This window comes from Trichomonas vaginalis, chromosome I (assembly GCF_026262505.1).
Source record: "Trichomonas vaginalis G3 chromosome I, whole genome shotgun sequence".
Classification (NCBI taxonomy): Eukaryota; Parabasalia; order Trichomonadida; family Trichomonadidae; genus Trichomonas; species Trichomonas vaginalis.
Window position 1 is genome coordinate 27,596,530 of NC_067203.1, and position 25,457 is coordinate 27,621,986.

At 33.7% G+C, this 25,457-nt stretch overlaps 12 protein-coding genes and 6 pseudogenes across 18 annotated transcripts, besides 4 other annotated features; 13 read left to right on the plus strand and 5 right to left on the minus strand.

Moving 5' to 3' along the window:
• Positions 1–7,752: part of a mobile genetic element that runs on past the window's edge.
• Positions 2,369–3,133, plus strand: TVAGG3_1061080 (uncharacterized protein; the record flags this gene model as incomplete). The annotated part of the gene is made up of 1 exon (XM_051256009.1): positions 2,369–3,133. The coding sequence occupies one exon, from the start codon at positions 2,369–2,371 to the stop codon at positions 3,131–3,133; it is 765 nt and encodes a 254-aa protein (XP_051081583.1).
• TVAGG3_1061090 (protein of unknown function, DUF4106 family) lies at positions 4,395–5,249 on the minus strand (the record flags this gene model as incomplete). The annotated part of the gene is made up of 1 exon (XM_051256010.1): positions 4,395–5,249. One exon carries the CDS (start codon positions 5,247–5,249, stop codon positions 4,395–4,397), a length of 855 nt encoding a protein of 284 aa, XP_051081584.1.
• TVAGG3_1061100 lies at positions 5,299–6,177 on the plus strand (annotated as a pseudogene). Its single transcript has one exon. A coding segment is annotated over exon 1 (879 nt).
• On the plus strand, positions 6,379–6,905 carry TVAGG3_1061110 (annotated as a pseudogene). Its single transcript has one exon. A coding segment is annotated over exon 1 (527 nt).
• On the minus strand, positions 7,051–7,485 carry TVAGG3_1061120 (uncharacterized protein; the record flags this gene model as incomplete). The annotated part of the gene is made up of 1 exon (XM_001305400.1): positions 7,051–7,485. The coding sequence occupies one exon, from the start codon at positions 7,483–7,485 to the stop codon at positions 7,051–7,053; it is 435 nt and encodes a 144-aa protein (XP_001305401.1).
• A 62-nt stretch (positions 7,753–7,814) lies between the features above and the next one.
• Positions 7,815–8,372, plus strand: TVAGG3_1061130 (uncharacterized protein; the record flags this gene model as incomplete). Its single annotated transcript, XM_001305401.1, has 1 exon — positions 7,815–8,372. The coding sequence occupies one exon, from the start codon at positions 7,815–7,817 to the stop codon at positions 8,370–8,372; it is 558 nt and encodes a 185-aa protein (XP_001305402.1).
• Positions 8,373–9,310: 938 nt separating this feature from the next.
• TVAGG3_1061140 (small Rab GTPase RabA3) lies at positions 9,311–10,523 on the minus strand (the record flags this gene model as incomplete). The annotated part of the gene is made up of 1 exon (XM_001305402.2): positions 9,829–10,449. One exon carries the CDS (start codon positions 10,447–10,449, stop codon positions 9,829–9,831), a length of 621 nt encoding a protein of 206 aa, XP_001305403.1.
• Positions 10,524–10,999: 476 nt separating this feature from the next.
• On the plus strand, positions 11,000–11,521 carry TVAGG3_1061150 (arsenical pump membrane protein family; the record flags this gene model as incomplete). The annotated part of the gene is made up of 1 exon (XM_001305403.1): positions 11,168–11,521. The coding sequence occupies one exon, from the start codon at positions 11,168–11,170 to the stop codon at positions 11,519–11,521; it is 354 nt and encodes a 117-aa protein (XP_001305404.1).
• Positions 11,522–11,532: 11 nt separating this feature from the next.
• On the plus strand, positions 11,533–12,275 carry TVAGG3_1061160 (arsenical pump membrane protein family; the record flags this gene model as incomplete). Its single annotated transcript, XM_001305404.1, has 1 exon — positions 11,533–12,270. One exon carries the CDS (start codon positions 11,533–11,535, stop codon positions 12,268–12,270), a length of 738 nt encoding a protein of 245 aa, XP_001305405.1.
• Positions 12,276–13,187: 912 nt separating this feature from the next.
• Positions 13,188–14,085: a mobile genetic element.
• Positions 14,086–14,774: a terminal%2Cinverted (terminal inverted repeat of Maverick-1A transposon ID:TVAGG3_1061180).
• Positions 14,086–25,457: part of a mobile genetic element that runs on past the window's edge.
• On the minus strand, positions 15,277–15,501 carry TVAGG3_1061190 (uncharacterized protein; the record flags this gene model as incomplete). The annotated part of the gene is made up of 1 exon (XM_051256011.1): positions 15,277–15,501. One exon carries the CDS (start codon positions 15,499–15,501, stop codon positions 15,277–15,279), a length of 225 nt encoding a protein of 74 aa, XP_051081585.1.
• TVAGG3_1061200 lies at positions 17,282–17,680 on the minus strand (annotated as a pseudogene). The gene has a single exon. A coding segment is annotated over exon 1 (399 nt).
• On the plus strand, positions 17,706–18,320 carry TVAGG3_1061210 (uncharacterized protein; the record flags this gene model as incomplete). The annotated part of the gene is made up of 1 exon (XM_051256012.1): positions 17,706–18,320. The coding sequence occupies one exon, from the start codon at positions 17,706–17,708 to the stop codon at positions 18,318–18,320; it is 615 nt and encodes a 204-aa protein (XP_051081586.1).
• TVAGG3_1061220 lies at positions 19,306–20,134 on the plus strand (annotated as a pseudogene). The gene has a single exon. A coding segment is annotated over exon 1 (829 nt).
• On the plus strand, positions 21,007–22,301 carry TVAGG3_1061230 (annotated as a pseudogene). The gene has a single exon. A coding segment is annotated over exon 1 (1,295 nt).
• On the plus strand, positions 22,342–23,427 carry TVAGG3_1061240 (integrase core domain containing protein family; the record flags this gene model as incomplete). Its single annotated transcript, XM_051256013.1, has 1 exon — positions 22,342–23,427. One exon carries the CDS (start codon positions 22,342–22,344, stop codon positions 23,425–23,427), a length of 1,086 nt encoding a protein of 361 aa, XP_051081587.1.
• Positions 23,711–24,036, plus strand: TVAGG3_1061250 (annotated as a pseudogene). The gene has a single exon. A coding segment is annotated over exon 1 (326 nt).
• Positions 24,313–24,648, plus strand: TVAGG3_1061260 (organellar and viral DNA polymerase type B; the record flags this gene model as incomplete). Its single annotated transcript, XM_051256014.1, has 1 exon — positions 24,313–24,648. One exon carries the CDS (start codon positions 24,313–24,315, stop codon positions 24,646–24,648), a length of 336 nt encoding a protein of 111 aa, XP_051081588.1.
• TVAGG3_1061270 (organellar and viral DNA polymerase type B) lies at positions 25,004–25,414 on the plus strand (the record flags this gene model as incomplete). The annotated part of the gene is made up of 1 exon (XM_051256015.1): positions 25,004–25,414. The coding sequence occupies one exon, from the start codon at positions 25,004–25,006 to the stop codon at positions 25,412–25,414; it is 411 nt and encodes a 136-aa protein (XP_051081589.1).

The window sequence follows — 25,457 nt, forward strand, 5'->3', positions numbered from 1 at the left end:
TTCTTCGAACCTCCTGTTTGCTTTGAATATCTAGCACAGTATAAGAATTTATCTACAATCTGCTTCCATTCACCAAAACCCAGAACTGTTGCTGGATTTGTTGAGTTCATTGACGTATAAATAGAGCCTATAGGATATAATGTTTGAAGTATTTCAGTCTTTAATGTTTGAAGCTCTGTTTTGTCTGCTTTCTTATCTAACATTGTTGGTAGTTCATATGCTTCAAAGTTTCTGGTATGACCTTCAATGTTCATACATCTGTTATCTAAGGAGTTTAGTGTATCTTTTACGCTTGTACTTGGATTCTCTAAAGGTGCACTTGAACCTAAAGTATAGTTCAATATTATGTCGTCTGCTCTAACAGTAGTGAAGGATTTATGTGTATGGTTCTTTTCAGCTTTACTATTTAATGTAGCTTGAAGTTCATTTATATCGGAGATATTGTGTTTATGAGATTTCAAAACTTTGTTCGTTGCGTCAAGTTCAACTTTGTCTGCTTTACTTTTAATAGCATCTTCAAAAGTTATTTTTGCCTTAACTCTCAAAGTAAATCTTGGTTCAACTAATACACCGTTAACAAAGAAGTATGAAGCATAAATTTCATTGTTATAACCAAATGTTTCTTGTGCTTTACCTGTGTCATACTGTACAGTACAGTGTATGTCATAACCTTTAGCACGAATGAATTTATATCTTCTTTCATTAACATCTTTCGTCTTCACTTTTTCATCCTGTGTTAAATATCCATGGTAGTCCGTTATAATCTGTTCATCTGAACTTATATAATGAACATGGTTTTTATCTGCTTTTTCGGCTAATTTCTCTTCTATTCATTTATTTCAAGTTCATGCCTACCACCACCTCCTTCAGAAGTATTTTTCTTCAGCTCTTGAAGAACATCCACTTCGCCATCTTTGGTGTCAATAATGAGACTTTGAGTTAAAACCTTTCCTGTCTTAATGGGTTTGTAAAACTTCTTCTTCACCGTGTTCGGGTCATGGTCGTCATCATATCTTGTGAAATCAGAGATGTTGTCATACATTAAGCATATCTGTCTCAAAAGTTCTGCTATTTGAAACTGGAACGAAAGATATACAGAACTTTCATCATCTCCTAAAGTCAAGTCTGCTTTCTTAAGTATTTCTTGAATGTATGCAATGAGAACAGAAGTACCTTGGAAAATATTCGAACAATATTTCATTAGCTGTTGGTTTTGGTGGTTCTTCTGGAGTTTCTGTTGTTTCAGTTCCTTCTGTAGGTTCTGTTGGAGTTTCTGCATCTCTTGACTTCAATGCTCTTGCTCTCAAAGACCTAAATGTTAGAGCACCAGGCTTTACAAAGGACTTTATAAATGCTTTAATAGTTCCTGGTAAGTTATTGTTAGCATTAAGTAAGTTCCTTATGCTTCCATCATGTACGTCCATAGCACTATGTAAAAAATCTATACTTTTCTTGTAGTCAGCAATAGACTGACTGTGATTTTTTAAAGATTTGTCAATACCTTTAAGCCAATCTTCATGCATGTCTGATACTGAGCCAAGAATATCATTTGCTTCCTTTAGTGTATTTTGTGCTTCTCGTAAAGTATCCAATCCTGTACGTGCATTGTTTGCTATACGTCTTACAGTATCTATTTGACTCCTTGTTTCTTGCATCCAACCAGATAAAGTTTTAATAGTATCCGAACCATTTGAAATGGAAGTTCAAAGCATTTTTAACGTCATCTAAAACTTCTTCACCAAGTACTGCCCATATCTTTCCGATTTGGTATTGAAGAACTCCATATGAAGCAGCTGTTAAACCAGTATTATAAGGTTCCATATCCATGATTTAGCAGTTTTTCCATCCTTTCCATCTACACCATCCAAACCGTTCTCGCCTTGAGGTCCTTGTATTCCTTGTGGTCCTTGAGGTCCGGTGTCACCCTTCTCTCCTTTCAGTTCATCTTTATGTTCGTTATAATATTCTAATGTCATAAGGTGTACATCATTACTGCTACCAGCAACGCCAAGAATTTGTTTCTCATTCATGACTAAATTCTTTAGGCATTTAATGTTGTCGTCAAATCGAAAGCTCTTTAACAATTCAATGAGAACATTTAATACTTTCACTAATGAGGCATCTACTGTAGAATTTATATATTGCACCGTTCCATCATTTATGATAGGAACTTTACTTATTGTAATGAATGGGTCATAAGTGTTAAAAGTATCGAAATCAATGACTTTTTTAGTTTTTCCATTGTCAATGACTAAATCATTGCCTTCCACTGTTAAAGTTGAGTTTTCGTTTACTAGTTCATGTGCTCTTCTTGCTTCATTTGTTTCATACGCATATGCAGCAATAGTCATATTTTAATGAGAATAAAATGTTGTTCTATTTGCAAAGTACAGACCCAAACGAATACGGGACAGTAAAGCTACAAACAAACTTAGGTCTTCAGAATGAGGCACTTGCTTTCAGAGTTGTTGACTTCAATACTATCGCAACTTTTGTCATAACAGATGAAACAGATTTCATAGAGATTGAAATAGATGACAAAAGAAGTGTTATAACATTTCCTAACAGAGCCGAGTACAGAATAGATAAAATTGCTGGAGTCATAGATACTCTCATAAATGAAGAAACTATTGACAACATAGATGTCGAACTCTCTTCTGAGGGAACATTGAAGTTCAGTAGCAAGAAAGAGTTTAAGATAACACGAATGAGTCATAGAGTTCAATTGCTTCTGGGTGCATACCATATGACATTTCCTTTGAAAAATGTTGACAAAACGATTGAGATGAAATCTGTTCCATATGTATGTTATGGCAATTGTTTGTACATTGAGTCAAAAATAGCTAATGTCACAGGCATTTCAGGAGTTAATAGTAAAGGTTCAGTAGAATATAAGTCTTTCTGTTATGAAGTAAATTCAATGTTCATTCCAAACGTTCCTGTCATAGCAACTCATTTAGGTAAATGGGTTCGCATTAGTCCTCATAATTTGAAAGACATGCAATTCAGACTTGTTGACTTTCAAGGAGAGCCTGTAGAACTGAAGGCACCAGTGCGAATGACTGTTGAAGTTGACTTTTTAGAAAATATTAAATGCAACAGCTTACAAGAGAACTCAGAGCTAAAAATATAAAGTATGAATGTTATGTATTAGGTCATGAACTTTGGTTGTTGCTGTTTGATGAAACAAATGAGTTAGTTATGTCAGTCAAGAGAACAGAAAAATATTGTGTTAGTGAAAACTGCACCAAGTCAATAAGATTAGGTTTGCATTATGAAGATGAGTTCGATACTGTTGAAGAAGTTTTGGATAGATATTACAAATTGCTAACTTGAAATTTTTTTGACTGACTGCTTTAATTTACTAAAACATATTTCAAACAAAGCTTATATTCTGTTGAAAGTTTTGTATATTCATTCGAATATTTATACTTAAACTCAACTCCTGTAGTTCCTGGTGTTTCAATGATGCGGATGTTACCTATTTTCATGAATAGTGGAGTTTGACCACAGCATTCAATTTCAGGGTCGAGATAGTCAATGACACATTGTTTCCCTGTTATTCGTGATATAACATTTTCTAAATCCTCCTTTGTTAGAATTATTTGGTTCTTACTTATAAGATTTACCAAAAGCTTCTTATCGTCTTTGAGTAAAATTGTTTGGTATAACTGAAGAAGGTAATGGTCTACGTTATCTGAAGGATTTGTTTGAACATTTGTGTAAGGATTGTCGTTGGCTTCTCTTGAAAGAATTTGGTCCAGTGGTGGATACTCTAACTTAACATCTGATGTAGCGTTAGCGTTTGAAGCTGTGTTTAAGTTCACGGATTTCAGCTCTGGTTCTGGTTCTTTCAAACACTCTGAACTATAGTTCTTTATGACAATATTGTTTGTCGTTCGTGAGTCAACATTTGATGTTGGTTCAATTGGAACATTAACAGCACCAGCTAAGATGGATTTGCTTCTCATTTCATATAGAATAAAAACCTTTTATATGTATGAAATGAACAATATACTCGACAAGGGTTTGAATGTAAAGCTAACGAATGAAAATATTGTTGAATTCACTGAGACAGGTGCTGTGTATAAAGATGTAGAACTACTGAACAAAAGAGCTAAGGGAAGAAGCAGAAACATGAACAAAGGGTGGAAGCCTATAAAAATTTATGTCAATGATGGCTCAGGAGGTTCAAACATAAAGTATGCAGAAAGTTATAGAGTTTATGCTCTCAAATGTGAAAAGCCTTCATTTAAGAACAGCTATTCTAACGCATATCCTCAAAAGCTAACGGATGGGGAAGTGGATGATATGAATGACAGCAAAAATATTAACAGAAATGGCGACAGAGATGCATGGAATTTGTTTACCATCAGTCAATTGAAGGTTAAGCTTTAAAACAATGTTGGTCGTTCCCATGGAATATTTTTGACTTTAATGGTATTAGTCATGATATGAATCTCAAGGTATGAACGAGGAGAGATGAGAGACTTATATGCTTCCCAAATTTCTTCAAAAGGTAATGTTATACCTGACTGTTTCCAAATGAGTTCAATATCATAACGTGAGAAACCTTGAAAGATAACGAAGTCAGTTATGAGACGTTTTATGTTTAAAGCAAGAAAACGCCATGTTTGCATAAGTATTGCTACAGTTAAGTGGTAATGTCTGACTTTAGTTATGATGTTAGCTAATGGCGAGTCAGGCTTTGACACTAAACCTTTTCCGGCGAAGTCGTCGCAAACGAGCAGAGTGTTTGAAGGATACTTTTTGAAGGGGTATTTTGAAAGTTTTGACAGAATGTAGTTTGTCAGTCGTTTCATATCGTAAACTCCTGAGTACTGACGTAAGTGGTGTTTGTCAATAATTCTTTCCATCTCCTCAGAAGTCTTTTGCATTCCTGACTGTATAAATTCAACGATGGCATAATATTTCCTCTTACGTCGAATGTAACGTTGAAGAAATTCAATGAGTTCACTGTCTGGAACTTTAACGACAGAGGCTTGAACTTTTGACATAAATGTTTTCGCTGTTGAATCCATAGAGTCTGAAGTTGCTGATATAATGATTTGGTCATAGTAAGAGTCGTTTCCTAAACGCTCTGTTATGAGTATATGACGAATGAGGTTAAATGTCTTACCTGAACCCATCTTTCCACAATAGAAATACACACCATTTGAACAGAATTCATAATCTTTGCTGAAAGGAAGAATAAGAGAAGAGTTAAGTTTGTCTGTAGTTTCATTCATGTTTTCATCTACGTCATGTATTAAATGCTTCATTTTATCTCCATTAAAAATGCAAGTCAGAAATATTCAGAACATAGCACCGAGTCTAACTGACAAGAGTATAAAGATATACTATGAACACGTTATGATGAAACCAACCAAAATTCAAGAAAGTCAGTATACTTATGAATATCCAAGACACTGGGTAGAGTATGTAGGAGGTGAGAAAGCTATTGAAATCAGACAGGTTCGAAGTATTCCAGCAGGAAGAACAATATTATTGAAGAACTTTAATGTTTTGAGATATAATGATGAAACAAAGAAGCAAGATAGTTTTCCTGTTGCTGTGTATGTGAACCTAGACACAGGAGATGACATGAAAGTTTTTAACACAAAGCTTCAAACGGTAGTGAGAGAACAACTTACTGCGGAAGGACATCCATTACCTTCAGAAGTTACCATAGCATATAATTTTGAAACAAACTCAATAGATTTTAAAGTCATCTCTGCAAAGAAGTCAGGTTTTACATTTAATGAAGCAGATGTATATTCGAATGAAAACTTCAAAGCTATTGCATGGTTAGATAATGACGATTGCTTTAAGAAAATATTTAAATTCAGTGACTCAAAGATGTCAATAGATGACCTTCGTGGAATGTTACCATCGACGTTTACAGTAGAAGGTTCAGCAGGATTGCTTACAAGATTGTCAATTGGTGGTATTTGGTCTCGTGAGAACATTGTTATAAAATCCAGTATAAGTGAATTTGCTGAAGAATCTATATTATGTCTTTCAAACTATATGTATTCGCCGCCGAAGCATTATAGTATAACAAACTTTGTCAGTAAGTTTAACATAAGACTTGTCGAACCTTCTTCAATGAAAGATGTTGTGCTACCCAAAGACGGAAAGGATGGACTCATTATTGAGATGATTTTAATAGCATATTAAATGAGCTTGTTCTTGAAGGTCATTCATGATGAAATAACTGTTGTAGAAGATGTTAGCAATTGTTCAGACATTTTGAAGCGTATAGATGAGATAAGAAATAAGTTTATGAATGAGAACGTTTATGTTTCATTGACTTTCTCCAGTAACGAGAACTTTTATGAGATAATATTGAAGAGAGATGATTTTAATATGGTGTAAATGGTAGTTTGGGCAGCTTTAGGCGCAATGGGAACAAAAGCATTAGCATTTGGAGCAAAAGCACTTGGAGCTTATGACGCAGTAAATAAAATGAGTGGAGGAAGGGTTTCAAAGACATTAGATGCAAATAAAGGGAAGATTGGAGGCTGGTTGCAAAGAAGTTAAGATTAAATAAAATAGGGCTCATAAATAAAGCATCCAATTTGGTTGCGACTGAGTCAGAAAATGCTTTAGGAAAGGACGATGAGTTTGCAAAACACGCAAAAGACTTTAATGCCCAGATGAAAGGTGAAACAATGCATTTAAATAGAGTCGATGGAACTAAAGAAAATGTTTCTTCTCCACTAGTAGTTCTTCCGTATGGTCCCTATGGAATGTATGGAAACCCTTATGAACGACCATTTGACCCATTGACTGGTGGAAGTAATTGGTATCATTATGGACGAAGAAGAAAGACAGTCAAGTTGGAGACAGATGTGAAGAAAGCAACTAAAAAGAAACCAAGGAAGAGAGTTATAAAGCAATGAATTCAACAGGGTGAGAAAAGAGGTGAAAAAAGAGGTGAGATCTCACCACTTCACCTAAATTTATTTTTGTGCTATGTTTTCATACGTGTGAGGGTGGTGATATCATTAATTTTTATATAAATGACAGAACAAAAATAAAGCACATCTACTCAACAGGAATGAGACCCTTACTGACTATGTATTCGTTTAATGCTTGATGAAAACAATGGTACATATTATCGTATGGGTATACACAACGTCTGTTTCCATCGTCGTCGTATATGTAGAGCTCAAATCCAGTCCAACCTTCTTTTGTACAATATGTAGCTTTATTTAAGTATGCATTTATGTAGATAAGGCAATTTTCTTCATCGCTCCAGAAATAATTTTTGTTCTTTGTTGAAATAGTTTTCGTTCCTCTGCGACCATAAGGAATGTATGCAATGAACTTTGCGTCATAAGGGATTGTAATATATTCAGGGTTTCTTTCATCGTCAATGGGTCTGTCTTTGTTAAAATGCATGTTTCTCAGTTTTACTTGAGTTTTGAATAGTTCACGGAAACGTTCTGGGAAAGAGTCATAGTAAATGTAGTCGGACATGTCTTTGTAATGAAATAAAAAATTTAAAAAAAATAAAATAAGGTTATTTTTATTTAGTGAGGATGGTAGTGAATTCGTTAGTGAAGTCGTTAGTGAAGTCATTAGTGAAGTCGTTTATGTGTCAGATGGTTTTGTAAATATTTAAGGTTAAGTTGGTGTTATGGTTGTGTTGTAAAATATACGTTACTGGTTTCGTAAAGTGTCAAAACCGCTAAGTGGTGTACGGAGGCGCGCAGTGCCACAGTACACGACTTAGGGATACTAACTATCCTCAGTATGGAGACTATATTCTAAATTGTGATCTTGATGAAATTCCAACTAGAAATGGAATGAGATATATGATTGAACATCCCCCAGAAGATTACTACAGTATGTGGGGAATAAATACAAATCCGAACTTCATGTTTGAAGCTGATGATTGTTACACAAACACATTCATTAAATACACTCCAGAGACTCACGAATTCATGTGGTATAGAAAGGCAGAGAGAAGAAGAAAATGGTCTGATTTTCCAATAGCAACCCATTGCTCTTATTGTTTCAACAATTACTCATTATATATTAATAAGCAATTAGCCTTTGCACACACAGATCAAGCAAATCACCCATTCTTAAATAAAAGCTATTTGTTTAGAACACACTATTGCAGGCATGATATACAAAGATACTATCCAATGAGACCTGCAAAGATATTTAAAGATGATACTGAACTTGCTCCACCTGATCCAAGGTTTGCTTATTTACTTGATCCTAATTTCACTCTAGATATAACTCAAACTATATATACTGAAAAAGATCTACCGACACTATGCAATGAAGAAAATAATTGGTGGATAGATCCTTCAAAAAGAATTCTAAAACCAAAATGGCAATACAAGCCCGACTAATAAGGATGTCAATTCGGAAAATTGTTTTCATTTTAGGAGAATATAATTTTCCATTTGGAAAATTTAAAAAGTGAGACGCGCAGGATTCGAACTTTTTTAAAAGTTGATTTAAATATATTCTAGTGTGGATTCTAAGGATAATATCATATTTAAAATAAGAATATACTGGTTTAGGTGGTATAATTTTTTTCGATAAATTTGAGAGCATGTACGTTTAGGGCATCAAAAATGTCAATTCGCTCAGCGAAAGCTGAGCTAGCTTCGTTCTCGAAAGAATAGGGAAGGAGTGAAAGAGAGTGATACAGATGTTGACACATTCATATCATTTCAACAAATTTTGATCAAATTGAAATGCAATGAAATTCAATTCACTTCATATCCTTCAGTCAGTACATTGACATCCTTCTACATCACAATGATAACTCGTGCATCAATAGTTCTACAACTAACTCAGAAAAAACAAGATTTTTCCTTCCAGCTTACAGCTTTTAAAAAGTTTCGATGATAAAAATCACTCTACTCTTGTTTATCGATATGTTGTGATAGTAGGTAAACGTATTCTTATCGATATTAATAAAAATATTTTTACGAAAATCTGAACCAATTACAGAGTTATTCATAAAGTTTATGATAACTGTAATTACTTCATCTTTGTTTTATATTTGAATAAACAATTTAATTTAATTTGCATAATTTTTTTTTGTGAAAGACAGGAAACTTAGTTGAGTTTGTATTATTTTTATCGTTCAATTCATTGTATATGTGAGTGATCCAGATATTTAAGATATTTAGAAAAAATTTATTAATTTGATTAACAAATTTTAATCAAAATAGCAAAAATCTATTTGATAACTGTAAGCAAATAATAATTTCTATTTCAACCAAAATCAATAGTTTAATTCTCAATAGTTTATATATTTTCTCAAACCGTCTTAGATTTTCTCACTTTTTAGGGATTTTCTCTCAAAATATACAAAAATAGTAATACCAATACATGTGTCTAATATACTTTAAAACCATCGTGATAAAATTCAAAAACGAAGAGTTCTTCTCTCCAAATTTTTTTCAAAATCAAAAAAATCAGATAAAAAAATACGTTTGGAAAATTCATTTTTAGCATTTTAGGAATTTTCTCACTTTTCTTCCAAATTGACATCCTTACGACTAATCAATAAAAAATTATCCCTTTGAAATTATTGTTTATTAAATTGGTCAATGGCATTGAAAAAAAAAATTATCTATTAATCATGTGAGTTCTAGACTCATTGAATATCACGATTTTCGAAAGCTTGCAATAGTTTCCTATTTAAAATATAATTATAGTTAATATCATTCTTTTATAAATTTCCAGCAATAAAAATTTTTGATGATAATTGGTAAATCAAATAAAATAATGAAGAAACGAAAGTAAGAATTTAAGCAAATGCAAGAATTTTATAACGAAAATTTGCAAAAATTAACAGCAATTCTTCTTCTTGCCCTTATCCTTAGAATCTGTAACAGTAACACTACCCTGAACACTTCCTGGAGGAGTGACTGCAGCAGCAATTTCACCAGTTCCGACTTTGCGGAGAAGATCAGCTCCTGTCTTGATAAACGTCTCTTCGATGTTGTTGTTGTCAAGAGCTGATGTTTCAATGTATTGGAGTTCGTGGGTTCTTGCAAACTCTTCGGCTTCTTCCTTGGAAACAAGACGATTTGCGGCTAAATCTGATTTGTTACCGACAAGGATTACAGAGCAATGTGGATCTGCTTCCATGCGAGCATCTCTAAGCCAGCGAGGGAGCTGATCGAAACTCTTTCTATCAGTAATATCAAAAACTAGGACTACTCCGAGAGCGGACCTGAAATATGCTTTTGCAATTGTGTAGAAGCGCTCTTGGCCGGCTGTATCCCAAATCATCATTTTGATTGTACGTCCATTGATGGTTGTGATGTGTGTGAAATATTCGATACCAACGGTAGACTGGGTGCCTTTAACGAATTTGTTCTCGACAAGACGTCTAAGGATACTAGTTTTGCCTGCTCCTGAGCAGCCGATAACAATAAATTTAAATTGGATCGGTTGGTCCGCCATTCAACAATTTAACCTAACCGCTACGTAAATTATTTATTGTGACAAACCGTCAGAAAAAATGAGTTTCTCTTTATTATTTATCACAAAATATTTTAAAAAAACTGGATACAGATAATTAATTTTGAATAGATGTAAATTATTAGCATTCTGATTACGCTTAGTAATGCGGAAGGCGAGAAAGTTGTAAATAATTTACATAGTGACAACGTAAAAACCAGGTGGAGCCTGAGGGAAAGTCGCTCAGGTTCAATTTCAACTTTTTGATTCAGCAAGTACTCTGGTAAAAAAGAATATACGAACTTTTTATTAATGAGAATACGCGTGTTTATCCTCATTATTATAAAAACAAAATAAAATCGTCGAATAAAAACAATTTTTGAATGGAAAACGTAACAGCAGATAAATATTTATTTTCTATCTGCAGATAGATTTAATTACTAGATATTTTTAAAGTGCGCAAGTGTGAATACTTTCTCATTATAATGAAGAAATGGAAAAAAAGTGTGAAAAAAAATCCAACGATACTTTTTGAAATTGAATTCTGAAGAAAATTAAATTCACACTTGATACTTATTGGATTCCTCCATTTATTGCTGCTATCATATTTTTAGCATGCCAGTTTATACCAGCTCGTGCTGCAATTCACTAGTTATGGGAGTTTTCTTCTCTTAATCCAATTGGTATCATCATTCTAGTCTTCGCAACAGTTTACATATCGATGTTTCTTGATACAACAGGATTTTTCAAGATGTGCGCCACATGGGCTATCAAGAAGTCAGGAAAGAGCGGTACAAAGTTATTCATGTTGATCTACTTCACAGTTGCTTTCATTACTATTTTATCATCAAATGATGTAGCAATTCTTACTTTCACACCATTTGTCACTTATTTTGCTCGTGCAGCTGGAATTAATCCAATACCCTTCCTATTTGGTCAGTTCATGTCAGCCAACAGCTGGGGTATCATGCTGATCATTTCCAACCCAACGAATGTCGTTATTGCTACAGGATTTGGTCATGATTTTGGTTTTTATTGCAAATACGCATTCTTCCCAGCATTGTTGCAGGAATGACACCGTGCATCATGCTTTACCTCATGTACAAAAAGCAAATCACAAAAGAAGTTATTCTTAAAGAAGAATTAGCTTCTCCGATGACACTCATCAACAGCAAACTTGATATGTGGGTTGGGGTCATTTTCCTTGCTGCCACAGTTTTGTTCATGGCTTTTACATCTATTCCAGGTTTCAATGTCGAATTATGGGTTATTGCCGGTGTTCTTGCTTCAATTCTACTTGTTTACAATATTATTATAGACATAATCCACTGCAAGAGTCCAGAGCCATCCAAACTCAAAGAGATCTTCTCCTCTCTTCCGTACTCAATAATTCCTTTCCTTCTCTCACTTTTCATTCTTGTTTCAACACTCACAGATACTGGATTGTTCGAAGTAATTGGCCGCAACATCGCCAGACTTACAAATATCTCCACTCCTATCGCAATCTGTGTCTTTGGAGTTATCGCAACAATCTTTGGTAACTTGTTGAACAGTATTCCGGCATCTGTTGCTCTTGTTCCAATTATCAACAGCCTCAACCATCCAAAACTTCTTGGCCCAATCTACTCTTCAATTATTGGCTCCAACCTCACAGCTTTGTTCACTCCACTTGGATCTCTTGCAGGAATCATGTGGATTGGCCTATTAAGAGGTAACCACGTCAAACTTGGTTTTGCTGAATTCATGAAGATTGGCTTTATTGTTACCCCAATCACATTAGCTCTGACACTCACAGTTCTTATGATTGAGCTGCTTCTTTGGTAAAAGACTGTTTCTATAGATTTATTTTAAAAATAATAAAATTAATTTGTATTTTTTTTAATTATTGGTATACCTTCATGAAAATCGTATGTAGGCAATTATTCCATGTTAAGCAATAATTTAGCATCAATTAAATCAACACGAACCGTCGAAACGTCTCAGTAAAATCATAATTTTAAGCTGAAAACAGCATCATGAGGAATTCCACGAGTATAAGCAAAGCTGGTCAACCCCCAATACCACAGCTGCATAATTCACAATAAATGGCATCAATTATCATTCCTTCAGCTTGTTCAGGAATAATAATTGGACAAATCAATGCCAAAACTCCACAGTTGAAAACATCTGAATAAATAGCTCTAGTATTGATGCATAGAATGGAATTAGGAATATTTTTGGAACATATGAAATAATTATTTAATCATTTATCCAAATTTTAATAATTGTATATGGAGAAATGACCAATATCAATGATATTGTTATAACAGCAATTAATGACAATAAAAACTTTAAGTAAACAGAACAAATTTTTGCAGAATTTCTTTTGTCCGAAATTCTTCTTTTGATAGTAATATTGGTGGCAAACATACAAAGACTCTGGTATTAAGCGATTGATTTTCGGACAAAAGCAGACAATTTTGGAGTAATCATAGTGAAATTACATCAATTTGGAACGAAAATAGCATTAAAATTTCCCGAGAAACGGCAGTGCTTTCTCTGTTCCTCTTCAATTGACCCCAGATTTATAAATGGCACTTTTCTCTATTATTAAACGATATTAAATCAAATTCAAAGAAAAACTCTAGTCATTACATTTCCCAGAAAGTAATTGACATTCTTATTTGTTAACATTGAATGATATTCAATTATTGCGATGGCTCATTGAAAACCCGCTAAGAATTTGATCAAACCTTTTTAAAGAGATTGGGACAAAGTTGCAATTCGGCACTTTTTGTAAAAAAATGGGGTCATACTCATAATGAATAGAGACTTATAGCCAAGTCTTGATATCATGCAGGGAGAATATACATTGATAAGCAATTATATTTTATAGTAGTAGTATTCAGAAATTCTTACAATTTACAATACAATTTTCAAAAATGGATAAAGACTTATAGCCAAGTCTTGATATCATGCAGGGAGAATATACATTGATAAGCAATTATATTTTATAGTAGTAGTATTCAGAAATTCTTACAATTTACAATACAATTTTCAAAAATGGATAAAGACTTATAGCCAAGTCTTGATATCATGCAGGGAGAATATACATTGATAAGCAATTATATTTTATAGTAGTAGTATTCAGAAATTCTTACAATTTACAATACAATTTTCAAAAATGGATAAAGACTTATAGCCAAGTCTTGATATCATGCAGGGAGAATATACATTGATAAGCAATTATATTTTATAGTAGTAGTATTCAGAAATTCTTACAATTTACAATACAATTTTCAAAAATGGATAAAGACTTATAGCCAAGTCTTGATATCATGCAGGGAGAATATACATTGATAAGCAATTATATTTTATAGTAGTAGTATTCAGAAATTCTTACAATTTACAATACAATTTTCAAAAATGGATAAAGACTTATAGCCAAGTCTTGATATCATGCAGGGAGACTCTCTACAAATACAAAAATTGATTATCATAAGGAAATACAAATTTATCAATTTTCATGTGAAAATTACATAAATTTGTTCTCCAATAAATAGCAATAATACTTTGAATGTTATATTAAGTAATATAGCTTCAGGTAAATAAGCTTGCACTTCAAAAATATACTGTTTATTCATTAATTTTAAAAAAAGTAGTTAGTATACATAACAAGTGTACTGAGGCACTGCGCGCCTCCTTACACTTGTTATGTGAATTTGACACTTTACAAAACCGTTAACGTATATTTTACAACACAAACGACAACACTGACTTAACCTTAAATATTTACAAAACCACCAACCACTTCACCTCACTAACGTTTTCACAAACGACTTCACTAATGAAAAAATAAATGTTCTCATTTACAAAAGTATTGCAGCGCTTCCCATTGCTGTGCTTCACACAATAGTTCATATTCTTCAGTATCGCTGCTGTCACTCCAATCGTCAGAGTCAAAGTCACTGTCAAAATGAATGTATGTAAGTTTTGACAAAGCTAATGAAACACGTTTACCGTTTGTATCGTATGCTTGTATAAACTTTCCATTCTTCATTCCTTCATAAACGCTCAAACTAACTTTACCTTTTCTCCCTCGTATCTGATAGAATGTATTTTCACGAGGAACGAAGAACAAATTCTTGAACTCATGACCGTTGTAGTTTGTTATCTCAATAGTTTTCGTCATTTATATAAAAATAAAATAAAAAATAAACTTAAAAATTAATGATATCACCACCCTCACACGTATGAAAACATAGCACAAAAATAAATATAGGGTAGAAGGTTAGATCTAACCTCTTTTCTACCCTGTTGAATTCATTGCTTTATAACTCTCTTCCTTGGTTTCTTTTTAGTTGCTTTCTTCACATCTGTCTCCAACTTGACTGTCTTTCTTCTTCGTCCATAATGATACCAATTACTTCCACCAGTCAATGGGTCAAATGGTCGTTCATAAGGGTTTCCATACATTCCATAGGGACCATACGGAAGAACTACTGGTGGAGAAGAAACATTTTCTTTAGTTCCATCGACTCTATTTAAATGCATTGTTTCACCTTTCATCTGGGCATTAAAGTCTTTTGCGTGTTTTGCAAACTCATCGTCCTTTCCTAAAGCATTTTCTGACTCAGTCGCAACCAAATTGGATGCTTTATTTATGAGCCCTATTTTATTTAATCTTAACTTCTTTGCAACCCAGCCTCCAATCTTCCCTTTATTTGCATCTAATGTCTTTGAAACCCTTCCTCCACTCATTTTATTTACTGCGTCATAAGCTCCAAGTGCTTTTGCTCCAAATGCTAATGCTTTTGTTCCCATTGCGCCTAAAGCTGCCCAAGCTACCATTTACACCATATTAAAATCATCTCTCTTCAATATTATCTCATAAAAGTTCTCGTTACTGGAGAAAGTCAATGAAACATAAGCGTTCTCACGGGCTTCGCCCTCACCGCTTTGCGGTCTATCTAACTTCTTTCTTATCTCATCTATACGCTTCAAAATGTCTGAACAATTGCTAACATCTTCTACAACAGTTATTTCATCATGAATGACCTTCAAGAACAAGCTCATTTAATATGCTATTAAAATCATCTCAATAATGAGTCCATCCTTTCCATCTTTAGGTAGCACAACATCTTTCATTGAAGAAGGTTCGACAAGTCTTATGTTAAACTTACTGACAAAGTTTGTTATACTATAATGCTTCGGCGGCGAATACATGTAGTTTGAAAGACATAATATAGATTCTTCAGCAAATTCACTTATACTGGATTTTTATACAATGTTCTCACGAGACCAATACCACCAATTGGACAATCTTGTAAGCAATCCTGCTGAACCTTCTACTGTAAACGTCGATGGTAACATTCCGAAGGTCATCTATTGACATCGTTGAGTCACTGTATTTAAATATTTTCTTAAAGCAATCGTCATTATATAACCATGCAATAGCTTTGAAGTTTTCATTCGAATATACATCTGCTTCATTAAATGTAAAACCTGACTTCTTTGCAGAGATGACTTTAAAATCTATTGAGTTTGTTAAAATTATATGCTATGGTAACTTCTGAAGGTAATGGATGTCCTTCCGCAGTAAGTTGTTCTCTCACTACCGTTTGAAGCTTTGTGTTAAAAACTTTCATGTCATCTCCTGTATCTAAGTTCACATACACAGCAACAGGGAAAACTATCTTGCTTCTTTGTTTCATCATTATACCTCAAAACATTAAAGTTCTTCAATAATATTGTTCTTCCTGCTGGAATACTTCGAACCTGTCTGATTTCAATAGCTTTCTCACCTCCTACATACTCTACCCAGTGTCTTGGATATTCATAAGTATACTGACTTTCTTGAATTTTGGTTGGTTTCATCATAACGTGTTCATAGTATATCTTTATACTCTTGTCAGTTAGACTCGGTGCTATGTTCTGAATATTTCTGACTTGCATTTTTAATGGAGATAAAATGAAGCATTTAATACATGACGTAGATGAAGACATGAATGAAACTACAGACAAACTTAACTCTTCTCTCATTCTTCCTTTCAGTAAGGACTATGAGTTCTGTTCAAATGGTGTGTATTTCTATTGTGGAAAGATGGGTTCAGGTAAGACATTTAACCTCATTCGTCATATACTCATAACAGAGCGTTTAGGAAACGACTCTTACTATGACCAAATCATTATATCAGCAACTTCAGACTCTATGGACTCAACAGCGAAAACATTTATGTCAAAAGTTCAAGCCTCTGTCGTTAAAGTTCCAGACAGTGAACTCATTGAATTTCTTCAACGTTACATTCGACGTAAGAGGAAATATTATGCCATCGTAGAGTTCATACAGTCAGGAATGCAAAAGACTTCTGAGGAGATGGAAAGAATTATTGACAAACACCACTTACGTCAATACTCAGGAGTTTACGATATGAAACGACTTACAAACTACATTCTATCAAAACTTTCAAAATACCCCTTCAAAAAATATCCTTCAAACACTTGCTCGTTTGTGACGACTTCGCCGGAAAAGGTTTAGTGTCAAAACCAGACTCACCATTAGCTAACATCATTACTAAGTCAGACATTACCATTTAACTGTAGCAATACTTATGCAAACATGGAGGTTTTTAGCTTTAAACATAAAACGTCTCATAACTGACTTCGTTATCTTTCAAGGTTTCTCACGCTATGATATTGAACTCATTTGGAAACAGTCAGGTATAACATTACCTTTTGAAGAAATTTGGGAAGCATATAAGTCTCTCATCTCTCCTCGTTCATACCTTGAGATTCATATCATGACTAATACCATTAAAGTCAAAAATATTCCATGGGAACGACCAACATTGTTTTAAAGTTTAACCTTCAATTGACTGATGGTAAACAAATTCCATGCATCTCTGTCGCCATTTCTGTTAATATTTTTGCTGTCATTCATATCATCCACTTCCCCATCCGTTAGCTTTTGAGGATATGCGTTAGAATAGCTGTTCTTAAATGAAGGCTTTTCACCTTTGAGAGCATAAACTCTATAACTTTCTGCATACTTTATGTTTGAACCTCCTGAGCCATCATTGACATAAATTTTTATAGGCTTCCACCCTTTGTTCATGTTCCTGCTTCTTCCCTTAGCTCTTTTGTTCAGTAGTTCTACATCTTTATACACAGCACCTGTCTCAGTGAATTCAACAATATTTTCATTCGTTAGCTTTACATTCAAACCCTTGTCGAGTATATTGTTCATTTCATACATATAAAAGGTTTTTATTCTATATGAAATGAGAAGCAAATCCATCTTAGCTGGTGCCGTTAATGTTCCAATTGAACCAACATCAAATGTTGACTCACGAACGACAAACAATATTGTCATAAAGAACTATAGTTCAGAGTGTTTGAAAGAACCAGAACCAGAGCTGAAATCCGTGAATTTAAACACAGCTTCAAACGCTAACGCTACATCAGATGTTAAGTTAGAGTATCCACCACTGGACCAAATTCTTTCAAGAGAAGCCAACGACAATCCTTACACAAATGTTCAAACAAATCCTTCAGATAACGTAGACCATTACCTTCTTCAGTTATACCAAACAATTTTACTCAAAGACGATAAGAAGCTTTTGACAAATCTTATAAGCAAGAACCAAATAATTCTAACAAAGGAGGACCTTGAAAATGTTATCTCACGAATAACAGGGAAACAATGTGTCATTGACTATCTCGACCCTGAAATCGAATGCTGTGGTCAAACGCCACCATTCATGAAAATAGGTAACATCCGCATCATTGAAACACCAGGAACTACAGGAGTTGAGTTTAAGTATAAATATTCGAACGAGTATACAAAACTTTCAACAGAATATAAACTTTGCTTGAAATATGTTTTAGTAAATTAAAGCAATTTGTAATATCTATCCAAAACTTCTTCAACAGTATCGAACTCATCTTCATAATGCAAACCTAATCTTATTGACTTGGTGCAGTTTTCACTAACACAATATTTTTCTGTTCTCTTGACTGACATAACTAATTCATTTGTTTCATCAAACAGCAACAACCAAAGTTCATGACCTAATACATAACATTCATACTTTATATTTTTAGCTCTGAGTTCTCTTGTAAGCTGTTGCATTTAATATTTTCTAAAAAGTCAACTTCAACAGTCATTCGCACTGGTGCCTTCAGTTCTACAGGCTCTCCTTGAAAGTCAACAAGTCTGAATTGCATGTCTTTCAAATTATGAGGACTAATGCGAACCCATTTACCTAAATGAGTTGCTATGACAGGAACGTTTGGAATGAACATTGAATTGACTGCATAACAGAAGGATTTATATTCTACTGAACCTTTACTATTAACTCCTGAAATGCCTGTGACATTAGCTATTTTAGACTCAATGTACAAACAATTACCATAACATACGTATGGAACAGATTTCATCTCAATCGTTTTGTCAACACTTTTCAAAGGAAATGTCATATGGTATGCCCAGAAGTTGAACTCTATGACTCATTCGTGGTATCTTAAACTCCTTCGCATAACTGAACTTCAAAACTCCTGCAATAAGTTTAACATTCATTAAGTTTTCTTCGTTATCCTTGTTTATTGTAGTATTTATGAGAGCATTTAACACTCCAGCTAATGTTTCCATCTTATATTCTACATTATTGTGAAATCTTATTTCGTGCTTCTTTCCATCTATTTCAATCTCCATGAAATCTGTTTCATCTGTTATAACGAATGAAGCGATAGTATTGAAGTCAACCATTCTGAATGCAAGCGCCTCATTCTGTAGACCTAAGTTTGTTTGTAGCTTTACTGTCCCGTATTCGTTTGGGTCTGTACTTTGCAAATAGAACAACATTTTATTCTCATTAAAATATGAGTATAGCTGCATATGCGTATGAAGCTGACAGAGCTAAACGTTTATATTTTGGTCAATACTCTCTCACACTTACTGACAAATATATTGTTATCACTGATGGAAATACTGAGAAATACATAACATGGAAGGACTATGAAAAGTTTGACCCTATTTTAACTCCATGTACTATGCCGTTTATAAAGGACGGTGAAATTATTGAAAAAGATAATACAACCATATATAGGTCTGTTTATGAAGCATTAGAATATATGTTGAATCATAACCCAAAAAGATTTGACCCAAGCACTACACCATGTGCAATGCCTTTTATTAAGGACGGTGAAATCGTAAGAGTTCCGGATTCAACGGTTTACACAGCTGTTCAAAACAGTTTACAAAACATTTTAGCGAATATCTTTAATTCAGAAACTACAGAAATAAAATTACCGTATATAACAGATGCTAAAGAAATTAAATCAAAAACGACAACATTATTTACGTCACTTAATGATTTAATGACTTATATCATTAATATTCCTGCACCAACTACAGCATTTGATCCAAACTCGACGGTTTGCAGTGTACCTTTCATAAATGACAGTTCATTAATTACTTTAAGGGATTCGACAGTAAATGAATCATTAAAGGCGTCATTAATGAAAATCATTGATTTTAACTCATTCACGAATACATATAATTCATTCATTAATGTTTCATATGCTTCTAAAGAAGGTGAGCCAAAAACTATTGATAAAGCGGTGTATGAAATAAAAGCATCAACGACGAAATTGAATTCGTTAACTTTTGACGGTGATAGTTTCGTTAATGACATAACATCGGGGAAAACAATTTTAACGAAAGAATATTTAAAATCTCATGTTAGTGAGTTCGTTGAAATTGAAAAAGAAGGTGGAATTAAGTTCGATCCACTGAATTTCATTTTCACTTAGCGAATGCGGGCATTAGTTTCGCTGAATGGACAACTATACAGAGTGAAATAAATGCAATATGGACGTTTTTGGGGTCAAAAGCGGGAATGGGTGAGCTTGTAAATGCTGCAAGAACATTAGGTGAAACAGGAAATTTTGTAGATGGTTTTAAAAGACTTGTTTCAAATGTTTTAACAAACACAAAGAAATTATTTAGATATACCGTACATAACGGACGGATTTTCGAACAGATAGCAACAAACCCTCCGGTTATGGCTGCGTTGATGATGGTTAGAGATATAAAACCACGTAACGACGGGAACGAAGAACATGAACAACAGGATACTGGTCGGGTTATTCGAGACATTAAAAACGTGTATCCTGAAGTTATTGATTTATTTAGAGGAGTTAATGATTCAATTTCAAAACATTCTATAACCCTCGATGAAGAGAATAAATTAACAGATTATATATTCGTCATTATTGCAGAATTAATGAAGAGAATAAATGAAAAAGGAATTGGTGATATCATTAATGTCAGCGATGTAATGATGAAAAGAAATTTTGACTCATTATTTACAAAACCGAAAACAGAATATAGTCTTTATGACGTAATTACCGAATTAATGAAAAAGATTAATGATAATAAGAGTTCTGGCGGAAGAGTTGAATTAGAAGTGAATGATGTTAATGAGAAATTAGCCGAAAAAGCAGACAAAAATGAGCTTTTAGCTCTGAGTGATAAAGTCAAGAACCACGTTCATTATATAACTTCAGGAACAGATTATAACGGACTACCATGGATATTTAACACGAAGTGATGAAGCGAAGACAAAAAATGTTAATGAAAGAAGATATAAATATATTCGTGCTAAAGGTTATGACATAAGCTGTACTGTACAGTATGATGTAGCTAAAGCACCAGAAGCATTTGGTTATACCGGTGAAATTTATGCCTCTACTTTCAATGTTAACGGTGTATTAGTTGAACCAAGATTTACATTGAGAGTTCAGGCAAAAATAACTTTTGAAGATGCTATTAAAAGTAAAGCTGACAAAGTTGAACTTGACGCAACGAACAAAGTTTTGAAATCTCATAAACACAATATCTCCGATATAAATGAACTTCAAGCTACATTAAATAGTAAAGCCGACAAGAACCATACACATGAATCCTTCACTACTGTTAGAGCAGACGACATAATATTGAACTATACCCTTGGTTCAAGTGCACCTTTAGAGAATCCAAGTACAAGCGTAAAAGATACACTAAACAATTTAGATAGTAAATGTATGAACATTGAAGGTCATGCCAGAAACTTTGAAGCATATGAACTACCAGCAATGTTAGATAAGAAAGCCGACAAAACTTATGTAGATGAAAATTATGCAAAGAAGTCGGAAGTAAATGCTGCGCTTAATGGAAAAGCCGACAAGAACCATACACATGAAGAATTTCAAACAATCAAGATTAAAGAAATTAAAGCATGCATCGAAATAGTAACAAAAACAGGAAGAAACGGTGCAACTGTACAAGAACAAAGAATTTATCCTCCTACTTTTCCTAATGGTTTAATAACAAACAATAAATATTGTAGATGGCAAAGGATTTATAAATGTTAAACATGAACTTCAAACAATGAAGGCTCAGATTCTTCAAACATTATATCCTGTTGGTTCTATTTATACGTCAATGAATTCAACAAATCCAGCAAGTGTTTTAGGTTTTGGTACATGGCAGCAGATTGTAGACAAATTCTTATACTGTGCTAACTCTTCAAAGCAAACAGGAGGTTCGAAGAAAATTACTGAAGCAAACTTACCTCCGCACACTCATACAGGAACTACAAACTTTTCTGGCGACCATAGCCACTCATTAAGAGACCATCCATTATACAACTCAGAGTATGAAGCTGGCAATGATGTTTTATCTCCATCTTATAACAATTCAGCAAAAAGACTTTTCGACCAACTGAACCAGGAGGAAATCATTCACACACTTTCACAACAAATCCAACAGGCTCGGGTGCAGATTATATGCCACCATTTATGACGGTTTATGCATGGTACCGTCGCGTTCATGAACGCGCTTGAGCCTAGAATAAAATCTTTAACTTTACATAAATGAGCTTGAAAGAAGTATTCGAATCATCACCGTGGAGGTCATTTAAGAAGTTCAATGAAGCTGCAAAAAGTTGGGGATTTACTAACAGAGCTGAAGTGAAAAGGTTCTTTGACAAAAATGTTGTACATCAAACAAAAATAAACCCTTACGACTACTTTTTACCAATTTACTCCAACACTCCTGACGCATACCAATTTGACACTCTCGTTCAGAGTAAGAAAGGAAGAAAGCCACCATTCCTCATCTTCATTAATGTTAACACTCGCAAAGCTTTTGCGTATATAATGAAAAATAAAGGAACTCGTGAAGTGTTAAGAGTTTTACAAAAGTTCGTAGCAGAACATAGCCCAAGTACTTTAACATCAGACCAAGACAGTGCATACCTCAGCAATGAAATCACAGATTTTCTCATTAAGCATAACATAACTCACTACACTACTGAAGACCATAACCATAACATACTCGGCATCATAAACCGCTTCATAAGGACTCTCAGAGATTTAAATCAAGAGCGAGACCTTACCGAAGAAACAATGAAACATTTTCTCGAAGTATATAATTCCTCAACACATTCTACAACAGGACATACACCAAATTCAATGACACAACAACAAGAAGAAAAGTATATACAAAAGAAACGAAGTCAAACACAAAATATCAGAAATTCAACACAATTTACCCTCATTCCTGGTACAAAAGTTCGTGTAGTTCTTGACGACAAACCGTTGACAAAGAAACGTTTAAGGTTAAGTAGAAACTATTATATCGTAGACTCTACGCAAGGTAATGGATATCTTATAAAAGCTGCTGACGACTCCATTGCATTTTACCCTCGACATAAATTAGTCGAAAGTAGTAATGGCAAACTTGCTGAAACCATTGACGAAGCAAAGCGAGGAGTGGTTATTGAAATACTTGGTTATAACATAAACGATGACACTTATAAAGTAAGATATGAAGGAGGCGTTGAAGATGTTATACCATCTAAGAACTTGAGAGAATCTAAACCAACTCATCTGGGACCATTAGAGCGGGAGTACTGGAAAGATAAAAATATGCCAGAAAGAATAAGAAAATTCTTCTAAACTTTTTCATTAGATGTAAATCAGACATGAACGAGAACAGTCATGATATCATTAATGGTACCATTTATTTTAACATAAAGACGCAAAGCGGCGAGGACGAAGTCCATGACTAAAAATAATGTTTAGGGTAGATGGTTAGATCTAACCTCATTTCTACCCTCATTTCTAACCTCAGCCGCTAAGCGGCGAGACCCAAAGGGTCTTGAATTTTCATGAATTTCCTTAAGATGAAAAAATAAAGTTAGTTTTATTTTATTTATTTTTTTTATTTTGTATAAAAGATATGATTTCAACAATCGGCACAACAACAATTCAAACAACAGCACCAAATTCGTTAGTCATGAATCCAACATCTATGTTAGTAGAGATGAAAAGCTTTATTCCTTCTTCATATACTTTTGAAACAAAAATCCAGAAGATAAAGCAAGAACTTTTAACAAGTAATTTAGACTGTACCGCACAGGATGAAGAAAATGAAGAATATCTTTATGTCATGCAGGACATTATTGACCATTTACCCAAATTGCCTGAAATCCAACAACAAAAGCTCACTATTCCTGAATTCGATGAAATAGAAGTGAAACCAACTGACTCAGTAGAAATAAAGAAGTTCATACGTAAAGTAAATTATGAGTTTCTAGGATATCATTGCAACCATAAAGTTATGGACAAAGATTGCGACATGGTATATAAGAACATCTCTGACATATATAAATCTGGGGAGTTTAAGACATACGACAACTTTTTTCATTAGTTGCAGAATGTGTATGGCAGATAAGAGATAAAGATAGAAGAGGTAAGGTATGGAATGAACAGATAAAACCAACTGCTTCAGATTTAAAGAAAACCATTGACGCCTTGGTTGTTCTAGCTGGTTTTATTTCAATGTATAACGCAAAAATGAATCCGCAATGTTCTAAATGTAAAACAGCAATGAGGAAATATAACTACTCCGTCAAAGAGATAGAACGTATGCGAAACGACTATGCAGACTTAAAGAAAGAAGCAGAAAAACCAGCAGAAAATAAAATGGACATGTTAGCATTTCTGAACAAAAACTATCCAACTGCTGACGATTTCCTATTATCTGACGTCAAGAAGAAGTATAAAGAAACCTTCGGCATTGTTAAAACATTCGATGTACTAAAAGAAGAAATAGAAGCTACAAAACTGTTTAGAATCTCACGAATTCATAACGTATATCATGTAAAATGTTTATAAAATAACTGGGGTAGAAATGAGGGTAGAAATGAGGTTAGATCTAACCATCTACCCTAAAATATATTTTTGCTGAATTCAGCACAAAAATAATGAATTTCCTTAAGATAGAAAAAATAAAGTTAGTTTTATTTTTATTTTGTATGTAAGAACAGAAATGACAAACATTGAGTTTGAAACAGTTAGAAAGATTGACAATGACACCAAAGTGGTTAGAATAGGTGATTTAAACGTAAGATACTCAAAGAAATACAACAAATATTCTTTGTCAGACATTATATCTCCATCTGAAAAGAAAACAAACCACTGGGTTAGAAATGCTTCAACTCAGAAAATTTTGACAAGAAATCCTGAGCTTATGATATCAGTAAGATTCTATGGAACTACAGCATATCTCATCGACAAAAGTCTTATACCAATAGTTTTGTTATGGATTGACCCAGTTGTTGGATATAACTTCATAACTTATGGTTCATTCGATACGGAACGTTGCAGTGAAGGCTTACTTTATATCGTTCAGAAACCGAAGGACTTCAATACAAAGAGATATAAGATAGGAAGAACATATAATATAACTCAAAGATATGACAGTACAGTCAATAGAGTCAAGGTTGTGTTTGTTAATGATATGAGAGCTGCTGAAACAGAACTACTTGAAAAGTTTGAGAAAATGTATGGTGCTCCCATAAAAGGTAAAGAAACGTTTGAAGTAGATGAGATAGATAAAGCTATAAAATTATTTGACGAAGTTGCTGAAAAATACATGTAAAGCGTTTATTTTTGGTCTTTTGTGAAAGTCAGAAAATAACGCT